Source organism: Aulostomus chinensis, chromosome 10, assembly GCF_037954235.1.
Source record: "Aulostomus chinensis isolate RoL2024-O1b breed Wild chromosome 10, RoL_Achi_v1.0, whole genome shotgun sequence".
Lineage (NCBI taxonomy): Eukaryota > Metazoa > Chordata > Actinopteri > Syngnathiformes > Aulostomidae > Aulostomus > Aulostomus chinensis.
The window spans coordinates 29,194,223-29,219,028 of record NC_141329.1 but is presented as its reverse complement, the minus strand read 5'-3'; the positions used below and the strand labels follow the sequence as shown (position 1 = coordinate 29,219,028).

Below are 24,806 nucleotides of genomic sequence, written 5' to 3'. Positions count from 1 at the left end.
CTGTCAGCCCGGCTTCACCGGCAAAAACTGCGAGATTGAAACCAACGAATGTGACAGTAACCCCTGCAAGAGCGGTGGCAGCTGCAAAGTAAGTCAACATGTCGGGTCTTGACTTGAACGCCTGACAGACAAGCATGCGTTAGTGTACGCTCAGCATCTCAGTACCAATCAAAATGATTGACATTCATTTCCTTGTCTTCCCTCCAGGATTTGGTGAACGATTATTCCTGCACGTGCCCTCAGGGCTTCTACGGGAAGAACTGTGAGATCAGTGCCATGAGATGTGCAGATGGACCGTGTTTTAATGGAGGAACCTGTGTGGAGAACCTTGCCGGCGGGTACAGCTGCCGCTGCCCAACCGGGTTCACAGGTTCCAACTGTGAGAAGACGAAGAGCAAGTGCAACAGCGACCCCTGCGCTAATGGTACGAACCATCTCCAACGTCCTTCTGTAGCTTTGTCAGAACACACTGACACATTGCTGCTAAATCAGTCAGCTGACTAATAACAAGCTCATATGTGGCTACGCTACTTAGCCATGGTCTATCACTTCTAAACGTCCTTGAAATAATCGTGGACATTTGTTGAGCTGCTTTGAACCTGCATATCAGGAAACGTTAAGCAGCAGCAGCACACAGAACTTCTCGCCTGGCAGGTTTATGACTGCCACATTCGCTTTGACATTAGTGAAACTGAAAGCTTGTCAGTGGAACAAAACTCGAGGGACTAAAGTTCATCTGATCGGCTTGTTCCGGTTTATCTTGGTGTCTCACGGACGATGAGGGTTAGGGTAGACTGATTTTAAAACAATATTTTGGATCCCCCTTCTGTTGTTTTTCACCTCTGTTTGGAGAACATTCATACGGATTCCATTTTTTTTTATCAATTGGAATCGATTTTGCTTACCTCATTATAAATAATTTGTTCTAACCTGGTGTGACTTGCACATTTCATGTAATTTTAAAAGTTTTTTAACACGATTAATTTCATTCCTGGGAAAAGTAATATTGTTAACTCTAAGCTGCTCTTAAATGTAAACCAAGCACAGGCACCCTCAGCTGTAAGAGAGGACATTTATCACTGGCTGAATTAAAGAAAGTGGCCCAGTAGTTGAGCCCAGAGGAACACCGGAAACAATTCAGCTGTAAGGTCATTGCGAGTGCTGTTTCCTCATAAACTCATGACTTGGTTCTAAAATACCAGGCAGAAATATTAGCGCTGGTACTGTCATTATGGAGTACAAAGTGCATCTGTGGTAAATATTAAAATGTGTGGATGGTTCAAACAGTTGCAGCTTTGCAGAGACTTTTCCGACTTGGTATGAGTTCTTGTTCTGAATATTTTGGTTGTGCTGCCATGTTGGTGTGAGCTCACTAGGCTCATTAGGATTGAGCCGTTAAAGCGTGACTCTGAGGAGACATTTGAGTTTCCTATGTAGTCAGAAATAGTGTGTGGATGTTTGTGTAAAGGTCCTGCATCAGATATGAGTGTCAGAGAGCAGATAACACCTCCAGGACTCTCACGCAGGAGCCTTCAACATGTCTTATCAGCTCTCGTCTCACAAGCCAAAATATTTCAGTCCTTATTGTTCCTGTCATAAACAACCTTGTTGACAGCAGCAGCCGTGGAAACGCTCTTGTTCTTTACCTGTTCTCTTTGGCCACGCCCTCTCGGCAGGAGGCCAATGCTGGCAGCCTGATGTAGCGTTTCTCTTCCGCCCTGGCCTGATGTGCGCTTCATTTCTGCCCAATATGAAGAGCTGTGCATGATAGTTTAGCAGCAGGCTGGCATGTTTCCTCCAGGCACATGAATAATATGAGTCGTTTAGACAAAAATTAATAATAATTAAATGCTGGGAATATTCCAGAAACACCGGTGATGAAAGAACAGGAATGTTGGCTAACTGTCAGAGATTAGCTGTAGCGAAGCAGGGAGGATGTAGAGGCCTTCTGGTACCGGAGTGGGCAGATAGTCAGGAGAGACGTCTCCTCTGACTGAGCAGAATCAAATCTTATCTCTGAATATCCCGTTCATCTGTCAGAGCTGATCTCTGGAGGGCCACTCCGTCTCCCCTCAGGTCCTCATTAGTAGTCTACTTATCTTCCATCTGTCATCATTCCTGCCTCTCAGTGACTCTGAGACGAAGCTGCTGGCTGTAGGGTTGCAACACACCAGCAGCACCAAACCACCAAATATGGAGCTGATGCAGTTTGTTTTACAGAGTTTACGCTGAGTGTCATCACAAGTCACAACAAGACTGGACTCCACTTCACTCCCATGCATCAGATAGTTTTGTTAAACAAGAGTTTAGTCACAAACCAAGCCAGCTGGAAGGATTGCAAAGGAGCTGTTTAGTTTTTAGCTGATTTCTCTTTGAACAGAGTTTCTTTTCTGTCAGTATCTTACAGTCAAAATCATTTCAGTCCCTTGATGCTGACGCTCAGGGCCTTTAAGACCCCTCCAGTCCTCCGTTCTGGCACCTTTAAACCTTCTCAGTGGTCTTCAAATTCTGATTGACACTTTTAACCAAAAATCACAAAACCTGTCCTGGACTCTGCCTCTGCAGAGCGCCAGGGGCTCATTAGCGATTCGCCTCTGAGTTGTGGTTGGAGGCAGCGCTGATCCGTGCCCTCCCTCACGCATCAACCTTTATGTTCGCCGGAGAGTTCAAACCTGCCATGCTTTCTGTCTCAAGTCACTGCGTGGCGGCGGAAATGGGGCCGATATGGTGGTGGGCTGTGTGGCAAGACCGCTGGGTTGGACGGGACGTCTTGGCCTTGTTCTGGGGCGGTGGGCGATTGGGAAGAGGACAGGCCCGACACGTCCTAACCAGCTAATAGAGGCAAACCCACTATGCCAGAGGAACCGTCTGCCCGAAACACCGGCTGGGCTGGTCAACTGGGGCCGGCAGGGGCCCTCCAATGGTGGGTCACCTGGTTAGGACCAGGGTCTCTAGCACCTGGTGGGCAGGGTCGGTTGAATTATTGGCACCAGACAGAAAAACTGGCTGTCCACTTGATGGAAGGACCAGCATCTGGCTTCCAATCTTAACTTGCTGGTGAAGCCCATTTGGTTCTGCTGCCAGCTGGAGAGCAGTCCTCAGTGTCGACTGCAAACCCATGTGTGGGTCGTGTTGCTGTGACCAAGAAACCTCACCCATTGCTCTCTCACAGCAAAGTGCTTCAGTAGATGGTGAAAGCTAATGGTATTATCTGTCTTCTTAGCGGTGCAACCAGCACATACGTGTTGATCCGCCATCGTCTTCTCTACTCCTCAGAGTCTGAGTGGGCGGAGCAGGGCGGGAGCCTGAGGCCCGCCCAGTGGCTTGGTGGCGTGTGAAAACCAGTCTGCCTGAGCCTGCCTGTTAGGGTCTGCCGTTGGTTCGCAGCGATTTGAATGCAGACATGCAATTTTGAGCTTCGCTTTATCAAGATATGTCCTCTAGCATCAGAAAAATGCCACATGAACACGAGAACAACATGAAAAGCAGGATTTTCATCAGAGTGGGTCTTTAATGGAGATGGAAACAGATGGATTTAGTCCAGCGTTCCTTAGGTTTAACCCTTTTCTGACACACATTTCCAATGAAATGTAGATGATGAAGCACCACTGGTGCCGTCATCATCGAGTCTTTCTGCCTTTTACGGGCAAAAATGTCTCCTTGTCTTTCCTCAACAAACAACCAACGTCTCTGTTTCTCTCTTCAGGTGCTCAGTGTTTGGACCTGGGTCACCGGGTCATGTGCCTGTGTCGGCCCGGCTTCACCGGCCCTCGCTGTGAGACCAACATTGACGACTGTGCCAGTAACCCGTGCCGCAATGCCGGTACCTGCATTGACAGCGTTGCCGACTTCACCTGTACATGCACGCTCGGTTTCACTGGCAAAGACTGTTCCATGCGTTCCAGCCCTTGTGACCAGTTCCCCTGCGACAACGGCGGCACATGTTTCACCCACTTCACAGGCCCAGTGTGCCAGTGCCCGGCAGGTTTCATGGGCACTCGCTGCGAGTACTCGCTGAAGACCACCAGGGCACCGACCATACCTCCTGGGAAAGGCGGTTTCCCAGCCGCATTGGCGATCGCTTTCACCTTTGGCCTGGTGACCCTGACTCTGCTGGTGTGTGCCACCATCTTCATCCTGCGCCAGCTCCGCCGCGGCAGGGTACTAACGGCCATTTCTACATCAGTGAAGAACGACCTTGAGACAGTCAACAACCGCAACACAGTCATTGGTGGAGGTGGGCCCAACAACGGGAGCCTACCTGGAGCGCCACTTGGCAGCCTTAGAGAAAAGGAGGCGTTCCTCATCCCAGGAGGACGACTCAAAGTGTCCAACAAGGATGCAGCGCTGGTGGAGAAGGGCAGCGACAACCCGGCCATGTTTAAAAACAAGATGGCTGACTGCAACCTGGCGAAAGAGGAGCAGCATCGGGAGAACAAGTTTGACATGTAAGTGTGCGTGTGTGTGTTTTCTTGGAAGATGTTTGTGTTGTCATCTCATCATGTTAGATCCAACACTTCTTCGCTGAACTCACGGCCCCTGTTTCTCTCTCTCTAACAGTAAGAAGTGCGACGCGTCCATCATTATCCCTCCTCTCAGTTTCGACAGCCTCTATCATCCCGTCTTCATCATCCCGGAGCAGATGGAGCAGTGTGTGTTTGCTACTGAGGTGAGAACACAATCAATACTTTTATTATTTTGTTTATGGAGCATTTATGCAACATGATATTTGACTTTCATTTCATTGTCAAATTTTCCAAAAAATAATTCTTGGAATGCTCTCACTTCTAATTGAAACTAAATTCCTTTGACCCAGCAGCGCCCTCTAGGGCTGATACAGTTTTCGTTAGTTGACAATGAAGACAAAGCAAGTGAATGTTTAGAGTTGAAAGTGCTTGCAGAAAGACGTGTTGACGTACGCTGACGACTAACCGCTGTGTCTCCTTCACAGGTGTAACCTCACGTTTTCAGCCAGCAGAGGAACTTTTACACTGAAGGCCAGTTTACCACAGAGGATTTATTCTACATGCATTATTTTATTTAATATTTATTGCTGCTGATTGAGGGAGAGAAATATGAAGAAAGGACTTGTTTTTTGTACTTCCTTTTTGACAATGTTTGGATTCTGAGAAGAAGAGCGCAGCAGAGGAGGAGAAAAAAGAGACTGAATGTCCTGCGTAATTTGCACTATTTATCTTTTTTATACCTTAAATCTTAATATAATTTTTCTGTTTGTGTATGTGAATTTTCTCTGGATCAAACCAGAAAGAGAAGAGTTGGAACAGTCCACCAATCAGAAAGACTGGTGCCTTAGCAACGCTCCTGAATCACTGTGACAGACAGTTTCCTGTCAATCAAATCATCGGAGGACCTGCTGAATGGGGACGAGGCAGGACGTTGAGTTTACGACAAACAAACTTTCATGCAAAGCGTTTGTCTGAAAGCTGAACTGGGCAGTTTCTTTTCATCATCGTTCGTCCATTTTATTTATTCTCTGACAGTGAATCATCACTCGTCAAATGACTCAGTCATCGTCCCATCCGACAAACTCTCAAGTGCCTCTTTAAGAAAGAGAGAAAGGAACTGGAACAGGACCTCAAGGATTCTGAAAGGAACCATATGAGACGTGTCACAATCATACCGTGTGTTTAAGAAGTCCAGGAAACCCACTCAAGCTCGTGTGTCTTCAGGATCCAACCACGCTCCCTGTCTTTATATCTAGTCAAACAATCTCGTACCTCAGTCAGCGGTTTCCTCTTTTTCACATGATTTTCGATCTGAGTTTGACGATTCTAAAGACAAATTCAGCTGTGATGTGCAGCCAAGCTGATCATGAGCCCAACGGTTGATGCAGAGGTTAGTTTTCCTCCTGGTGGCAGCAGGAAGACGAGCGACATTCCTCACGCTGACATTTGGGTCCCACAACTTTTCCTTCTGATCAAAGACATTTTTTAAACGGTGAAGGACTCCAAAGAGCTTTTGAAAAACATTTTTTAACTCATTTGATACCAAAAATCTGTGTCGTGCTTGTGTCTTTGTACTATCTTCGTTAATTTAAGCAAACAATGCAATGTGTACAGAACTTCCCGAAGATGGTCATCCTATTTAATTTTACCTGTAAATAATGTTGTATTTATGAAAGAGAATTGTATATATGTCTATGTTCATGTGCCAATGTCTTCGTCAGAATCAAGAAATATATTTTTTCATAAATAAATTAGAAAAATAACACGAACGTCGATGTTTGGTTTGGTGTTTGTGCGTCTCAGAACTCGTTCACATACATAATTAGCACCAGTGAGTTGGTGAGGGGAAGTCTGTCCTCCCTACTTCCTCCCCTCCGTCTGCCCGCGGCTGTCGAGGGTCTCACCGATGCCTGGACACCACCCACCCTCCAGGGAGGATTCATCCCTCACTGTCTGGAGATCCAACGGCTGATCTGGTCTGAGTTCTGGAGGATTTTTGCATTTTCATCCCAACATTTAGTGAAAGTTGTGAGGTTGAACATCTCACATGCATTTAGGAGCCAAAAGTAGCATTTGTCTATGAATGAGACCTTGAAAACATCTGACACATTTGACAGGAAATCAACCGTCTCTTCAGTTGTACTTTCCTCCTGCTGGTCCAAAGTTTCACAGCTGTTGAATAAATCAGCTCAGGTTAATGAGTAGCTGCTGCTACACATCCAACGATCCTACACAAACACAACACACACACGGTAACAGGTTAAAATTGGGAACTTTGTGTCACCTGGTAGAAGTAGAAAAACATCAGCTCTCCAAGAAGCTGAGAGGAGGTCAAAGGTCACAAGGGGGTAACAGCCAGTTTGTCATTGAACTCAGACTGGGAGGTTGACAATGCCGGGTCACAGGTTTGATTTCCACTGGTGCACAGTGCCATATACGGTATGTGGTTCACTCTGACTTTTTAGTGCTGCACGAGGTCACGGCTGACCCAATGGACCACCAGGACCAGGTCTCAAATGTCTGTGGGTTCGTCTCAGCTCATCTAAGAAGAAGTAATAAATCCCCTCCTCATGATTCCATGATTTAGACATAATTCTTCAAACTATGATCCAAGTTTCAGTGAGGCAGCAAACATTCTCACCCAGAGAGGGATCTCACTTGAGATTTCTGAGAAGAGATGAATGGAACTGATGAGGACTTCATCTGCATGTTCGAAGCAAGCAAAGCTGCTGCTCCAGGGGTCACGGTGGGAGGGGGAGGGCTGTCCAGTCTATCTGGTGGTCAAGGCTCTAAAGTGTCTGCTTCCTGTCAGCTGATCACAGGAAGAAGCTCCAAATTCATTTCTTTCAAGTGGAAAATATTTCAGAATCAGAATTCAGGAAACAGAAACTGACACGAACAATTAAACAGTTTAGTGTGGATACACACACACAAACTCACACATATGCATGTATGTACATATATGTGGATATGTACATATATGTATATTTATGTAAATGTGCATATATGCTTACATACATATTCACATACTAAGATGTACATGCAATGTACATATATACAAACATTCATACACACACATCCATTCATACATACAAACATATAGACATACATACATACACCTATATACAACCATGGATAAACGTACATATGCGCATAGAAATATTCATACAGACACATACATACATACATACATATACATGCATCCATACTTATATATGTACATAAATACCTATATAAATACATACATACACATACAATAATACATACACACCAATACATATCTACATACATCTCTACATTCATACATATACATACATTCATACATACACACATATACATACATTTACATATCTACATTCATACATACATATACAAATATAAATACATACTTACATACAGACAGACACACATATACATTAATATATGTACTTACATTTACCTATATACATGCATATATACTGACATACATACATGTATTATGCATATAAATGCATACATTCATATAAATGTACATATGGAATACATATACATACATGTACATACATTCATATACATACACACATATACAAATAATGTACACCAAATGTACATATATACAGTAGATACATTCATACATACACATAAATTTGTACATTCATACACATACATTCATATGATACATGCTTGTACATACGGATATTAATACATGGATATACATACATTCATATGTATGTTCATATATACATACAAAATATACATACCTACATATGACGTACCTACATATACCTAAATACATACATATATACATGCGCATGCACATATACAGATATTCATAGACACATACATACACACTCATACATATGTGCATGTACATGCATAGTGCATATATATACATGTACATAATTACATATACCAACATACATGTAAATTTACATTCATAGGCATATATCAATATATTCATACATAAATATCCATACATACATAAATATATTCATACATACATAAATAAAAACATTCCTTCATTCATACGTACACAAATTCATAAGTACCTAGATACATTCATACATACATACATACATTCATACATATATACATACATACATTCATAATACATACATATATAGACATTCATACACATGCACACATACATACTTGTACATACATAAAACATTCCTACATACATACGTACATACATTCATACATTCACAAATACATAAATGCATTCATACATGAATATTCATACATACATACATACATTCATTCATATGGGCTGCACGGTGGTGCAGTGGTCAGCACTGTGGCCTCACAGCAAGAAGGTTCCGGGTTCGAGTCCCGAGTCGAGTTTGCATGTTCTCCCTGTTCCTGCGTGGGTTCTCTCTGGTACTCCAGCTTCCTCCCACCGTCCAAAGACATCAATTTGGGGACGAGGCTGATTGATTCTCTAAATTGACCGTAGGTGTGACTGTGAGTGTGAATGGTTGTTCGTCTCTCTATGTTGGCCCTGCGATGGACTGGCGACCTGTCCATGGTGAACCCCGCCTCTCACCCGTCGATGCTGGGATAGGCTCCACCCCCGTGACCCTTACTAGTGAGGAATAAGCAGAAGACGACAATGGATGGATACATTCATACATATATACTTACATACATTCGTACTTACATTTATTCATACATACATAAATGTAATTATACATATATACATACATATACATACATATGTGAATACATTCGTACACATACACAAATACATATTTGCATATATACATACATAAATACATTCCTACATATATAGGTACATACATTCATACATACAAAAAATGCATTCATACAGAAATACATCCATTCATAATTACACACATTCAATCATACATACATACGTACATACATTCATACATAAATTCATACATACATAACTACATTCATACATACATACATAAATGCATTCATACATATCTACATACATACATAAATACATTCATACACATACACACATACATACTTATACATACATACATATACATATATAAATACATTCATACATACATACGTACATGCATACATACATACATTCCGAAACATTCATACATACAGAAATACATACATACAAATACATATATACATATAAACATATACAAAGACATTCATACACATGCACACATATATAAAAACATTCATACATACATAAATGCATTCATACATATATACATACATAAATACATACATAAATACATTCATACATATACGTACATACATTCACACATATATAAATACATTCATATAGACATACATACATAAATACATACATATATACGTACATACATTCATACATAAATGCATTCATACATACATACATACATTCATTCATACATACATAAATGCATTCATACATAAATATACATACATTCATACATGTATACATACATTCATACACATACACAAATACATACTTACACATACATACATACATATAAACATTCCTACATACATATGTACGTACATACATACATTCATACATAAATACATTCATAAATACATAAATGCATTCATATACATACATTCATACTTACACACATGCATACATATATTTACATACATTAAAGCATTCATACATACAAACATTCATACATAAATTCATACATACATCCCTGCATCCATACATATCTACATAAACACAAACATACATTCATACACATACACACATACGTAATTACACATACATATAATAATAACATTCACACATACATACGTACATACATTCCTACATACATACATTCATACATAAATGCATTTATATATACATACATAAAAACTTTCATACATACATACGTACACACATTCATACATACGTAAATACATTCATACACACATAAATACATTCATACATCAGTACATTCATACATACATAAATGTATTCATATATATACATACATACATAAATGCATACATTAATACATACATACACACATAAATACATTTTTACATATATACATAGACACACATACATATAAAGACATTCATACTCATGCACACATACATACTTACACATACATGCATTCATTCATACATAAATGCATTCATCCATATATACATACATACACACAAATACATTTTTGTATATGCATATACATACATATATAAAGACATTAATACACATTCACACATACATACTGACACATACATAATATACATAATTACATTCATATTTACATAAATGCATTCATACATATATACATAAATACATTCATACATACATAAATGCAATCATACATATATACATACATATCCATCCATACATACATACATACATACAAAAATACATTCATACACATACACACATACATACATATTTATTTATTTATACATACATACATACATACATACTGTATACATACTTAAAAATGTATACATACATACCTACATTAATGCATTCATACATATCTACATACATACATACATACATACATTCATACACATACACACTTACACATACATACATAAGGAAGGTTTTTGTCGCCGCTGTTGCAGGATGTGCTTGCTCATGGAGAATTGTTGGGTGTAAATACATTGAAGGAGTGTGGTACTAGACCTGCTCTACCTGTAAAGTATCATGAGAGAATTTTTGTTGTGATTTGGCACTATAGAAATAAAATTGACTTGACTTGACATACATACATATACATATATAAATACATTCAATCATATATATGTACATACATTCATAAATGCATTCATACATATATACATCCATACATACATTTATAAATACATTTATACACATATACATACATTCATAGATATATATAAAAACATACATACATACGTGCATACATTCATTAATACATACATAAATGCATTCATACATATCTACATACGTACATACATTCATACATACATGAATGCATTCATACATATTTACATAGTACAATCATTCATACATACATAAATGCATTCATACATATTTTCATACATACATATACACATCAATATATTTTTACATATATACATATACATACATATATAAAACATTAATACACATGCACACATACATACTTACACATACATAATATACATACATACATTCATAAATGCATTCTTGCATATATACATACATACATACATAAATACATTCATACATACATGAATGCAATCAAACATATATCCATACATACATATCCATACATACATATATACACATTCATACACATGAACACATACATACTTATTTATTTATTTATACATACATACATACATACTGTATGCATACTTAAAAATGTATACATACATTCATACATATCTACATACATACATACATATATTCGGCACTGCTGTTGCAGGATGTGCTTGCTCATGGAGAATTGTTGGGTGTAAATACATTGAAGGAGTGTGGTACAAGTCCTGCTTTACCTGTAAAGTATCATGAGAGAACTTTTGTTGTGATTTGGCGCTATAGAAATAAAATTGATTTGACTTGACATACATACATATACATATATAAATACATTCAAATATATTTATGTACATACAGTCATACATACATAAATGTAATTATACATATATACATACATATACATACATACATATGTGAATACATTCGTACACATACACAAATACATATTTGCACACATATTTGTATACATATACATACATAAATACATTCCTACATACATACGTACATACATTCATACATACAAAAAATGCATCCATACATAAATACATCCATTCATAATTACACACATACATTCATTCATACATACATACGTACATACATTCATGCATAAATTCATACATACATTACTACATTCATACATACATACATACATACATACATACATAAATGCATTCATACATATCTACATACATACATAAATACATTCATACACATACACACAATACATACTTATACATACATACATATACATATATAAATACATTCAAACATACATACGTACATGCATACATAAATACATTCCGAAACATTCATACATACAGAAATACATACATAGAAATACATATATACATATACATACATATAAACATATACAAAGACATTCATACACATGCACACATATATAAAAACATTCATACATACATAAATGCATTCATACATATATACATACATAAATACATACATAAATACATTCATATATATACCTACATACATTCATACATATATAAATACATTCATATAGACATACATACATAAATACATACATATATACGTACATACATTCATACATAAATGCATTCATATACATCCATTCATACTTACACACATGCATACATACATTAGCATACATTAAAGCATTCATACATTCATACATACAAACATTCATACATAAATTCATACATACATACCTGCATCCATACATATCTACATAAACACAAACATACATTCATACACATACATTCATACATACTTATACATACATATTATAAAAACATTCATACATACATACGTACATTCATACATAAATGCATTTATACATACATAAAAACTTTCATACATACATACTTACACATACATATAATAAAAACATTCATACATACATACGTACATACATTCCTACATACATACATTCATACATAAATGCATTTATATATATACATACATAAAACTTTCATACATACATACGTACACACATTCATACATAAATACATTCATACATACATAAATACATTCATACACATATACATACATACATACACACATAAATACATTCGTACATATATAAATGTATTCAAATATATACATACATACATAAATGCATACATTAATACATACATACACACATAAATACATTTTTACATATATACATATACACACATACATATAAAGACATTCATACTCATGCACACATACATACTTACACATACATACATTCATGCATACATAAATGCATTTATATATATATACTTACATATATAAATACATTCATACTTATATACGTACATACATTCATACATACATAAATGCATTCATACATATATACATACATACACACATAAATACATTTTTATATATACATACATATAAAAAGACATTAATACACATTCACACATACATACTTACACATACATAATATACATAATTACATTCATATTTACATAAATGCATTCATACATATATACATACATACATAAATACATTCATACATACATAAATGCAATCATACATATATACATACATATCCATCCATACATACATAATACATAATACATACATACATTCATACACATACACACATACACACATACATACATACATACATACATACATACTGTATACATACTTAAAATTTATACATACATACATACATACATACATAAATGCATTCATACATATCTACATACATACATACATTCATACACATACACACTTACACATACATTACATACCTATTTTTGATCTTTATCTTTGACATGCATATACATTCATTCATAAATATACATACATACATGAAATGAAACACACTTTATTTCCACAGAGTGAAATTCATTTTGGACGCCGTTCTGTCACATTCAGCTGCAATTCATAATAAATAACAGACTAAAACAGACAGGGTTCACGTTCCCTCTGTGTGACCCCATGGGTCCTGGTAAGTTGTGTCTCATGCACATTCTTTTTGGGCTTGGGGGCATTTATGTGTGGACACATGTGTCATCAGCTGGAATTCTCTCCACTTGCCTGAGTGCGGACTGCAAGGGGAGCTTTCCAGTCATCCCCATCACCTTCATGGCCAACTGAATCAGCGCCCAATGTCTGATTTCAGCTGGACAGGGTGGCTACATACCAAGCAGACACTGCATACCTAGTGATGTCTGGTCAGGCACAGCCTGTAGTAAAATAAGAGAAAGAGAAGATGGACCATTCGGATTTAAAGTTTTCAAATCAGATCTATTAAAGAGTGACAGGGACACCAGCTGTGTGATGCCACCCGAGAAGAAAACAGATCCTGATCAGTTAAACATGGTTTGGTTGGCCTCCCTCAACTAAACTGACCACTGGCGTGTAAATTCAGATTCAGATTCAGAAAACTTTATTGATCTCCATGGGGGGCAATTAAGGGAGCAGCGAGTGGTACAGTTGGTTACACAACAACATAACAACATACACAAGGTAAGGAAGTGCAAGGAAGTCTACATCTTCCAGGGTTAGCAGCAGTTGCTTTGTAAAGTGCAAGAAAGAAGTAGTAGTGCAGTAGAGGAAGTAGTGCAGTAGAGGTAGCAGTGCAGTAGAGGAAGTAGTGCAGTAGAGGAAGTAGTGCAGTAGAGGTAGCAGTGCAGTAGAAGAAGTAGTGCAGTAGAGGTAGTAGTGCAGTAGAGGTAGTAGTGCAGTAGAGGAAGTAGTGCAGTAGAGGTAGCAGTGCAATAGAGGAAGTAGTGCAGTAGAGGTAGCAGTGCATTAGAAGAAGTAGTGCAGTAGAGGTAGTAGTGCAGTAGAGGAAGTAGTGCAGTAGAGGTAGCAGTGCAGTAGAAGAAGTAGTGCAGTAGAGGTAGTAGTGCAGTAGAGGTAGTAGTGCAGTAGAGGAAGTAGTGCAGTAGAGGAAGTAGTGCAGTAGAGGTAGTAGTGCAGTAGAGGAAGTAGTGCAGTAGAGGTAGTAGTGCAGTAGAGGAAGTAGTGCAGTAGAGGTAGTAGTGCAGTAGAGGTAGCAGTGCAATAGAGGAAGTAGTGCAGTAGAGGTAGTAGTGCAGTAGAGGTAGCAGTGCAATAGAGGAAGTAGTGCAGTAGAGGTAGTAGTGCAGTAGAGGTAGTAGTGCAGTAGAGGAAGTAGTGCAGTAGAGGAAGTAGTGCAGTAGAGGTAGTAGTGCAGTAGAGGAAGTAGTGCAGTAGAGGTAGTAGTGCAGTAGAGGTAGCAGTGCAGGAGAGGAAGTAGTGCAGTAGAGGTAGTAGTGCAGTAGAGGTAGTAGTGCAGAAGAAGAAATCCCCTGTTTAGTGGCCCCCGATGGTCAAAGTGTGAAATATGAAGCTAGCTTGTTGAGCTCAGCCACAAATTGTTGCATATTTTAGTGAAATTACATGTTTAATTTTACCCTGGACGAAAGGCAGCCATGTTGTTTCCTGTTGTGTTCTGAGGGGGTGAAACATGGCGTCAGTATCGGCCCACCTGCGTCTCCTTTGTGTCTGAAAACCAAGAGTTCCTAATACGAGTCCTTGCTATACTCGAGTCAGTCTGAACCTTAAACGTCCCCAAAGACAACCAGTTGAAAGAGAGAGTGAAGAACACACACAGATGAAACACCCACCTGTCGTCACTTCATCACCGTCCCTGAACTTTGACCTCTTCCCTGCCCTCGCTCTCTTTCCCAGCTTGTTTAGGAAACACATACAGCTTCAAGCCTCCGTGACATTAGTGTGTGTGTGTGTGTGTGTGCGTGTGTGTGTGTGTGTGTGTGTGTGTGCGTGCGCGTGAGAGAGAGAGAGAGATAGTTGTGAGGAGGAACAGGAAGAGGAAGGATGAAGACGAGGACATTAATCATGTCTCTCCTAATGAATCTTTCAGACACTCTGGTGGTGGGAACCGAGGCGTCTTCTCTGGTTGGAGAACTAAACAGCAGCAGCCACATGTGAAGCCATGGCTTTCACCACTTTTATTGATCTTTTGGTTTCTGTTTCTCCAAAATATTAGAGTGGACCAGAGTGGAAATCAGAAATCAACACAGGATGTTGACAAAATTCTTTAATAAAATGTTACGTATTTATGGAAAGTATGCAACACTTAAAAAACACACAAACAACCTGAATATTATGAGATTCTTACAACTTTTTTTTCGAAAAACTCAAGTATTAACTCTTCATATGACACCATTAAAGCTTAAAAAAACGAATTAAAGTTGTGCATTTATGGGAAAATGAAACATTCTCTTGTTTTTCTTCCTCTTGGCTCAGTCAGTCCACTTGGGGGGTCAGCAGGGTCAGCGACTGAACCCATCAGTCATTAATTTGTTGGCATCACAATTTTCACTGACAAATTCCAGACCAAACTTCCATGAAAAAAATTCCCAGATTGTGACCCACGACAATTTCCTGTTGGAGCAGCTCACAGGCGTGTGCTGATGGTGCTGCTGAAACCCCCCGAGTTAGCTGCTGTGATCCAGAAGGGTCAAAGGTCACTGGAGGAGGAAGTGACTGGACAGCGGGCCTCGTGGTGTGTTGGTCACGGAGGTGACAAGCAAAGATTGTGCATCTCACAGTCAACAGTAGAAAAACTGCCAAAATTGCAACTAAACTAATGTGCATGTTAGTAAAAAGATGAAAAAGCTCAGCTTCAAAAACCACCTGGAGGGAAGTGTAAAGCTTCAGCAGACAGAAATGCAGCTCAGTTTTCCTCAGCTGACGAAGTCCAACAGTCGAGAGGCGACGGGACTCACGTGCTGTTTGCCACTGAAACTTGGCTGAAGAAAACAGGATGACCTGATAAGATAACAAGGATTTAAGGGGTGTGTGTGTGTGTGTGTGTGTGTGTGTGTGTGTGTGTGTGTGTGTGTGTGTGTGTGTGTGTGTGTGTATGTGTGTGTGTGTGTGTGTGTGTGTGTGTGTGTGTGTGTGTGTGTGTGTGTTGTGGGGATGGGGGGGTCATTAAACTCAGGAAGCTGTGATTAAACGCCTCCTTCCTCAGTCCTTCATCCTCTGCACAAATAAATTAATTCCACTGAAATATTCGTGCCAGCGCTGCATCCACCACTCAACACTGTGGATGGTGGAGGTTCAGTTCTACATCAGATCCACCAGTAAACACCAGACTGGTGGATGGTGGAGGTTCAGCTCTACATCAGATCCACCACTCAACACTGTGGATGGTGGAGGTTCAGTTCTACATCAGATCCACCAGTAAACACCAGACTGGTGGAAGTTGGAGGTTCAGTTCTACATCAGATCCACCAGAAAACACCAGACTGGTGGATGGTGGAGCTTCAGTTCTACATCAGATCCACCAGTAAACACCAGACTGGTGGATGGTGGAGGTTCAGTTCTACATCAGATCCACCAGTAAACACCAGACCGGTGGATGGTGGAGGTTCAGTTCTACATCAGATCCACCAGTAAACACCAGACCGGTGGATGGTGGAGGTTCAGTTCTACATCAGATCCACCAGTAAACACCAGACCGGTGGATGGTGGAGGTTCAGTTCTACATCAGATCCACCAGTAAACACCAGACTGGTGGATGGTGGAGGTTCACTTCTACATCAGACCCACCAGTAAACACCAGACTGGTGGATGTTGGAGGTTCAGTTCTAAATCAGATCCACCAGTAAACACCAGACCGGTGGATGGTGGAGGTTCAGTTCTACATCAGATCCACCAGTAAACAGCAGACCGGTGGAAGTTGGAGGTTCAGTTCTACATCAGATCCACCAGAAAACACCAGACTGGTGGATGGTGGAGCTTCAGTTCTACATCAGATCCACCAGTAAACAGCAGACCGGTGGATGTTGGAGGTTCAGTTCTACATCAGATCCACCAGTAAACACCAGACCGGTGGATGGTGGAGGTTCAGTTCTACATCAGATCCACCAGTAAACACCAGACTGGTGGAGGTTCAGTTCTACATCAGATCCACCAGTAAACACCAGACCGGTGGATGGTGGAGGTTCAGTTCTACATCAGATCCACCAGTAAACACCAGACCGGTGGATGGTGGAGGTTCAGTTCTACATCTGATCCACCAGTAAACCCCAGACTGGTGGATGTTGGAGGTTCAGGTCTACATCAGATCCACCAGTAAACCCCAGACCGGTGGATGTTGGAGTGGTGGAGTCTTAAAAACCTGGGATGCTAACAAGAGTCTAGAGGAGCCTACAGAGGTCATGGAGGTCACTAAAGGTCATCAGGGGGAAACACAAGAAGCCTGAAGCTTAGTGGTGGTGACTTTGAAGTCATGTGACCCTGGTATAGTTCTTCATAGGCTAATGTTAGCTTAGCACTGCTAACTGTAGCATCCAGGCTTCCAGCATCATCAGAGGGTTCATTCGTGAAGATGATCCTGATGAACTGAACCTGGAAGATCATCAACTTTTGTTCACCAGAGCTGATTTACTGGTTCAATCACCACAATCACATGGAGCGATCCTATTGGCTGCTGGGGGAGGAGCTAGGAGACGACCACTTCCTGTTGGTGGAGGAGCCAGGAGATGACCACTTCCTGTTGGTGGAGGAACCAGGAGATGACCACTTCCTGTTGGTGGAGGAACCAGGAGATGACCACTTCCTGTTGGTGGAGGAACCAGGAGATGACCACTTCCTGTTGGTGGAGGAACCAGGAGATGACCAATTCCTGTTGGTGGAGGAACCAGGAGATGACCACTTCCTGTTGGTGGAGGAACCAGGAGATGACCACTTCCTGTTGGTGGAGGAACCAGGAGATGACCACTTCCTGTTGGTGGAGGAACCAGGAGATGACCAATTCCTGTTGGTGGAGGAACCAGGAGATGACCACTTCCTGTTGGTGGAGGAACCAGGAGATGACCACTTCCTGTTAGACCACAAACCCACTTCATCCCTGCAGCGCTCTAGTGGTTGCATAGTTCTCCCATATTATCCAAGAATACACTCAAGTCTTCGGAGTCAGTAGAACATCAACCACCTGCAAACGCTCACTATTATCTGGACACACACACACACACACACACACACACACACACACACACACACTCATGGACATTCTGGGATTTAACTTTTATTCAAATCTATGTTCAGTGAAGGCTTTCACCTCCATTTCTCTCCCTCCCTCCTGTACTCCCCACCCTCCTTCTCCTTGTCTCTTCATCCCTCTCTCTTTACATCCGCCTAGCAGTGACCTTTGACCCTGCCCAATCGTGGGAACGCTGTGAAGAGGATGAGTTGGCGTGACGACCATGAGGACATTACCACAGCCATGATGAGTTTAACAGATACCACAACACCTGTCTGACCCCGCCAACACACACACACACACACACGCACGCACACAGACATGCACACACGCACACACGCACACACACACGCACACACACACGCACACACACACACAGTAGAATGATGATGTAATTTGTCTAACTTTTCACTGTTTGACCCAATTGCTCATTTAGCTGCACTGTTAATGGTTAATTTGTTAGTGAAGCTGCACATCTGGACTTGAACTGGTTTAACTGGGAACCAGCATGGTTCCTGCAGGTTTCAACAAGCCAAATTCAAGACTTCCGAGACATTTTTCAGACACTTACAGAAGAAATGTAAGGCTGATTGCACATCCTTCCTCGAGAAAAGTATGATGGATTCATTTTCATCAGGATACACAAGTCACAGTACACAGGAGCCAAGTGTAGAAGTACTAGTGAGTACTGCAGGACTCATTCACCATAGCTGAACACAAAGGCCAGTCGTCTGTTCACAGCAGGTATGATCGACGCGGCTCTTGGGACGGCTGCTCGCGTAAATGTTTAGCGCCTTTCAAAAGAGAGAAGACTAACCCACTGCAGTCTTCAGTGCACTGATCCAGAACCAGCTGAGTGGGTCACTTCTGATTGTGGGGTCCTTATGTTCATCAAGCAATGAAAGAGAATTCATCAGCAGATGTTTAACGGAGGGGATGCATGTCAGTCCCAGATGTGTGCGTTTGTCTGTGCAGCAGCTCAAATCAGAACTGACAGAAACGTCTGGTGAGTTTCTGCGTCTCTTTCCTCTGCAGGAGGAATGACAGGAGGGGGTTTTATTAAAGAGTTCAGCAGGAGACACAATCACTCATCAAGTCCCTCAACAGCCATGTGATGGCGAGCTGCCAGCGTGTCGTAAAACAGTAGAAAACACTGTAAAACAGCCGTGAAAAATAAAGACCTCCACCAAGGAGGTCATGTGATTGTTTGCTTTGTTCCTGTTAGCACTGCTAGGCTAATTTTAAGCTAACCTGGCAGAGCAGGCAGATCCATTTCACACCGTTCAAAAATCAGTTTGTTTTCAGCAGGTCGTGACGGCACTCGAGTTGAGTTTGGGGACTTTCAGCCCCGCTGGAACTTCCGCCTCTGACGGATCTTTCATCTGCTGCTTCACGTATTTCAAGAACAAATTAGAAACCAGGTGATTTTTACGAATAATCAGAAATCTGACGACCACACAAGGCGACATCCAGAAATGAGTCAAGCAAAACAAAAAAGTCAAGGAGGAAAGAGAAGAGCGTGGATTCTAAATGAGCTCATCAGCTAATTTCCTGGTCCTGTCTGGTAACTTCTGACTTCTGTCTTGTTTTTCTGGCTCAGTGTGCTTGGTGTTATTTATACTGCCATTTTTCCAATTTTAACATACAGAAGAATTAAAGAACCCAAGTAAATTAGCGGCACTAAAAGGGATATTACAGAATTGGGAAGACGTTAACGCACAGTTCCTAGCCTTTAAACCCTGATTTGGTTTGGTGAAAACACTAAAATGATGCAGAGTTACTGAAGTCGTGGCACTGAGGGATGAGGAAAGCGAAGCTCTCACTGTTTTAAGCGTGAAGGCCGTAACTCGACTCCGTCACTCAGCCAGGAGACGACGGCGACGATTTACAGCCTGTAATCCATCAGCGGCGGTGGGAACCTCCGGAGACTCGTCACTCTCAGATTTAGCACCTTGTGACGTTCGTGAATCACAGAATCACGTCGCCGGCTCGTCCACTCACTGAATATAAGCTTAATAGGAAAAGTTCTGTTCTCTCAGAAATGAGAATTTGGCCTCCACAATCCTTCCTTTCAATCCACACCATCAAAAACGAGACCATCAACAAAATGTACCTTCAAACGACTTTATTCTCCATTTTGAATGGTTGCTGAATGTCAGGGTCAGATCGATGATGCTGAAATAGATTATGGTTTCAAACAGGCTTGTACAAAGCGGGTTCACGCCCCTTCAACATTTCTGGTTTCATTCCTGGAAAAGTACCCGACTGAATAGAAGGAACGTTTAATTCTGGTTCACCTGGTGGCACAGTCGGGAGGTCAGGAGGTCACTGGTTCTATCCTTGGCTGCTTCAGGAGAGAATTTTGTAGTGAATTCTGCCTTTAGGAAGGTGGGGTGAACTTCAGCCACTGATCAGCAGAATCAATCGTATCTGACAGCGCACATTAATGAACATCAGCATAAAAACATTTGTTTATATGCCAGAGGAGCAGAAACACTGCTTTACAGCTGTGGGATGAGAAGATGATTCGCATCGGAGTTTTTTGTTTGTTTGTTTGTTTGTTTGTTTAAGGTTCGGTGAGGAATGTGGTGCGAGCTGAGCGGTTTACTCAGCAGCTGCCTCACTCCCCCACAGAGGATCTGTGCTCTGCAGGCCTGGTGGCTCTCATGCATGAAGCTCCCTTCATGGGGTGGTGATGTTGAGATAAAGCGGCTTCATTCATCTCGTTCCTGACTGGCCGGCTGCGCTTCCCTGCCTGCTACTCTGGACGCTTGACGTGATTGTTGGGGATGGTTTTCTCTGGCAGGTTCTGCTGTTTTTCTGTTGTTATTTTTAATTTAGGAATGAAATGTCCATTTCCAGGAATGTGAGCTCAGCAGAACGCGTGCCAAAGGAAGCCACTCCTCCCTGGTCCGAATCTCAACTCCGTCAATAACCTTTCACAGGCGCTCCACTGACATGCGTCACATTTAAACACCAGCAGCTGCCACGTTACCAGGATGAAGGGTAGAACATGGCAAAATTGGTTGTTGGGTGACAGTCCTGAGAATGCGTGCATGGTCGAGATGAGATAAAACAACATGCATCAACACGACCGATGCAGGGAGACGACATGGAAAACACAGACGATTCTGGTTCAGAACAGATCCAACACAATCAGCGTGTCGGTGCCAGGGTCCATTTCAACCATTAGGGTCAGAGAATGGGGGTTCCGGCACTGAAAGGCTGCCCCAGGAATGAAGTATTGTTGTAGTCCAATAGGAAGTTAGCGTGTCAGGGATGAAGTATTGTTGTAGTCCAATAGGAAGTGAGCGTGTCAGGGATGAAGTATTGTTGTAGTCCAATAGGAAGTGAGCGTGTCAGGAATGAAGTATTGTTGTAGTCCAATAGGAAGTTAGCGTGTCAGGGATGAAGTATTGTTGTAGTCCAATAGGAAGTGAGTGTGTCAGGGATGAAGTATTGTTGTAGTCCAATTGGAAGTTAGCATGTCAGGGATGAAGTATTGTTGTAGTCCAATTGGAAGTTAGCATGTCAGGGATGAAGTATTGTTGTAGTCCAATTGGAAGTTAGCATGTCAGGGATGAAGTATTGTTGTAGTCCAATAGGAAGTGAGCGTGTCAGGGATGAAGTATTGTTGTCGTCCAATAGGAAGTGAGCGTGTCAGGGATGAAGTATTGTTGTAGTCCAATAGGAAGTTAGCGTGTCAGGGATGAAGCATTGTTGTAGTCCAATAGGAAGTTAGCATGTCAGGGATGAAGTATTGTTGTAGTCCAATTGGAAGTTAGCATGTCAGGGATGAAGTATTGTTGTAGTCCAATAGGAAGTGAGCGTGTCAGGGATGAAGTATTGTTGTAGTCCAATTGGAAGTTAGCCTGTCAGGGATGAAGTATTGTTGTAGTCCAATAGGAAGTGAGCGTGTCAGGGATGAAGTATTGTTGTAGTCCATTTGGAAGTTACCCCGTCAGGGATGAAGTATTGTTGTAGTCCAATAGGAAGTGAGCGTGTCAGGGATGAAGTATTGTTGTAGTCCAATTGGAAGCGAGCGTGTCAGGGATGAAGTATTGTTGTCGTCCAATAGGAAGTTAGCGTGTCAGGGATGAAGTATTGTTGTAGTCCAATTGGAAGTTAGCGTGTCAGGGATGAAGTATTGTTGTAGTCCAATAGGAAGTTAGCGTGTCAGGGATGAAGTATTGTTGTAGTCCAATAGGAAGTGAGTGTGTCAGGGATGAAGTATTGTTGTAGTCCAATTGGAAGTTAGCATGTCAGGGATGAAGTATTGTTGTAGTCCAATTGGAAGTTAGCATGTCAGGGATGAAGTATTGTTGTAGTCCAATTGGAAGTTAGCATGTCAGGGATGAAGTATTGTTGTAGTCCAATAGGAAGTGAGCGTGTCAGGGATGAAGTATTGTTGTCGTCCAATAGGAAGTGAGCGTGTCAGGGATGAAGTATTGTTGTAGTCCAATAGGAAGTTAGCGTGTCAGGGATGAAGCATTGTTGTAGTCCAATAGGAAGTTAGCATGTCAGGGATGAAGTATTGTTGTAGTCCAATTGGAAGTTAGCATGTCAGGGATGAAGTATTGTTGTAGTCCAATAGGAAGTGAGCGTGTCAGGGATGAAGTATTGTTGTAGTCCAATTGGAAGTTAGCCTGTCAGGGATGAAGTATTGTTGTAGTCCAATAGGAAGTGAGCGTGTCAGGGATGAAGTATTGTTGTAGTCCATTTGGAAGTTACCCCGTCAGGGATGAAGTATTGTTGTAGTCCAATAGGAAGTGAGCGTGTCAGGGATGAAGTATTGTTGTAGTCCAATTGGAAGCGAGCGTGTCAGGGATGAAGTATTGTTGTCGTCCAATAGGAAGTTAGCGTGTCAGGGATGAAGTATTGTTGTAGTCCAATTGGAAGTTAGCGTGTCAGGGATGAAGTATTGTTGTAGTCCAATTGGAAGTTAGCGTGTCAGGGATGAAGTATTGTTGTAGTCCAATAGGAAGTGAGCGTGTCAGGGATGAAGTATTGTTGTAGTCCAATAGGAAGTGAGCGTGTCAGGGATGAAGTATTGTTGTAGTCCAATAGGAAGTTAGCGTGTCAGGGATGAAGTATTGTTGTAGTCCAATAGGAAGTTAGCGTGTCAGGGATGAAGTATTGTTGTAGTCCAATAGGAAGTTAGCGTGTCAGGGATGAAGTATTGTTGTAGTCCAATTGGAAGTTAGCGTGTCAGGGATGAAGTATTGTTGTAGTCCAATTGGAAGTTAGCGTGTCAGGGATGAAGTATTGTTGTAGTCCAATAGGAAGTGAGTGTGTCAGGGATGAAGTATTGTTGTAGTCCAATTGGAAGTTAGCATGTCAGGGATAAAGTATTGTTGTAGTCCAATAGGAAGTTAGCGTGTCAGGGATGAAGTATTGTTGTAGTCCAATAGGAAGTTAGCGTGTCAGGGATGAAGTATTGTTGTAGTCCAATAGGAAGTTAGCGTGTCAGGGATGAAGTATTGTTGTAGTCCAATTGGAAGTTAGCGTGTCAGGGATGAAGTATTGTTGTAGTCCAATAGGAAGTGAGCGTGTCAGGGATGAAGTATTGTTGTAGTCCAACAGGAAGTTAGCATGTCAGGGATGAAGTATTGTTGTAGTCCAATAGGAAGTTAGTGTTATTGTGTGTGTTATGATTGACAAGCGAGCTGCCACCACCATGGCTGAGCTGCTGTGAGAAAAGAGGAAGAGGAAGAGGAAGAGGAAGAGG

General features: G+C 41.1%; 1 protein-coding gene across 1 annotated transcript in view; it reads left to right on the top strand.

Annotated features, from left to right (window-relative positions):
- dlc (deltaC) overlaps window positions 1-6,235 on the top strand; it is a 9,005-nt gene extending 2,770 nt beyond the window's left edge. The window contains exons 6-10 of the mRNA XM_086216989.1: window positions 1-88; window positions 208-424; window positions 3,707-4,448; window positions 4,561-4,669; window positions 4,952-6,235. The exon at window positions 1-88 is cut by the window's left edge and continues 82 nt beyond it. Of these exons, the coding sequence (XP_086073115.1) occupies window positions 1-88; window positions 208-424; window positions 3,707-4,448; window positions 4,561-4,669; window positions 4,952-4,957 (1,162 nt within the window). The 3' untranslated portion in view covers window positions 4,958-6,235. The remainder of the gene's footprint in view (window positions 89-207; window positions 425-3,706; window positions 4,449-4,560; window positions 4,670-4,951) is intronic.
- The last annotated feature ends 18,571 nt before the right edge of the window (window positions 6,236-24,806 follow it).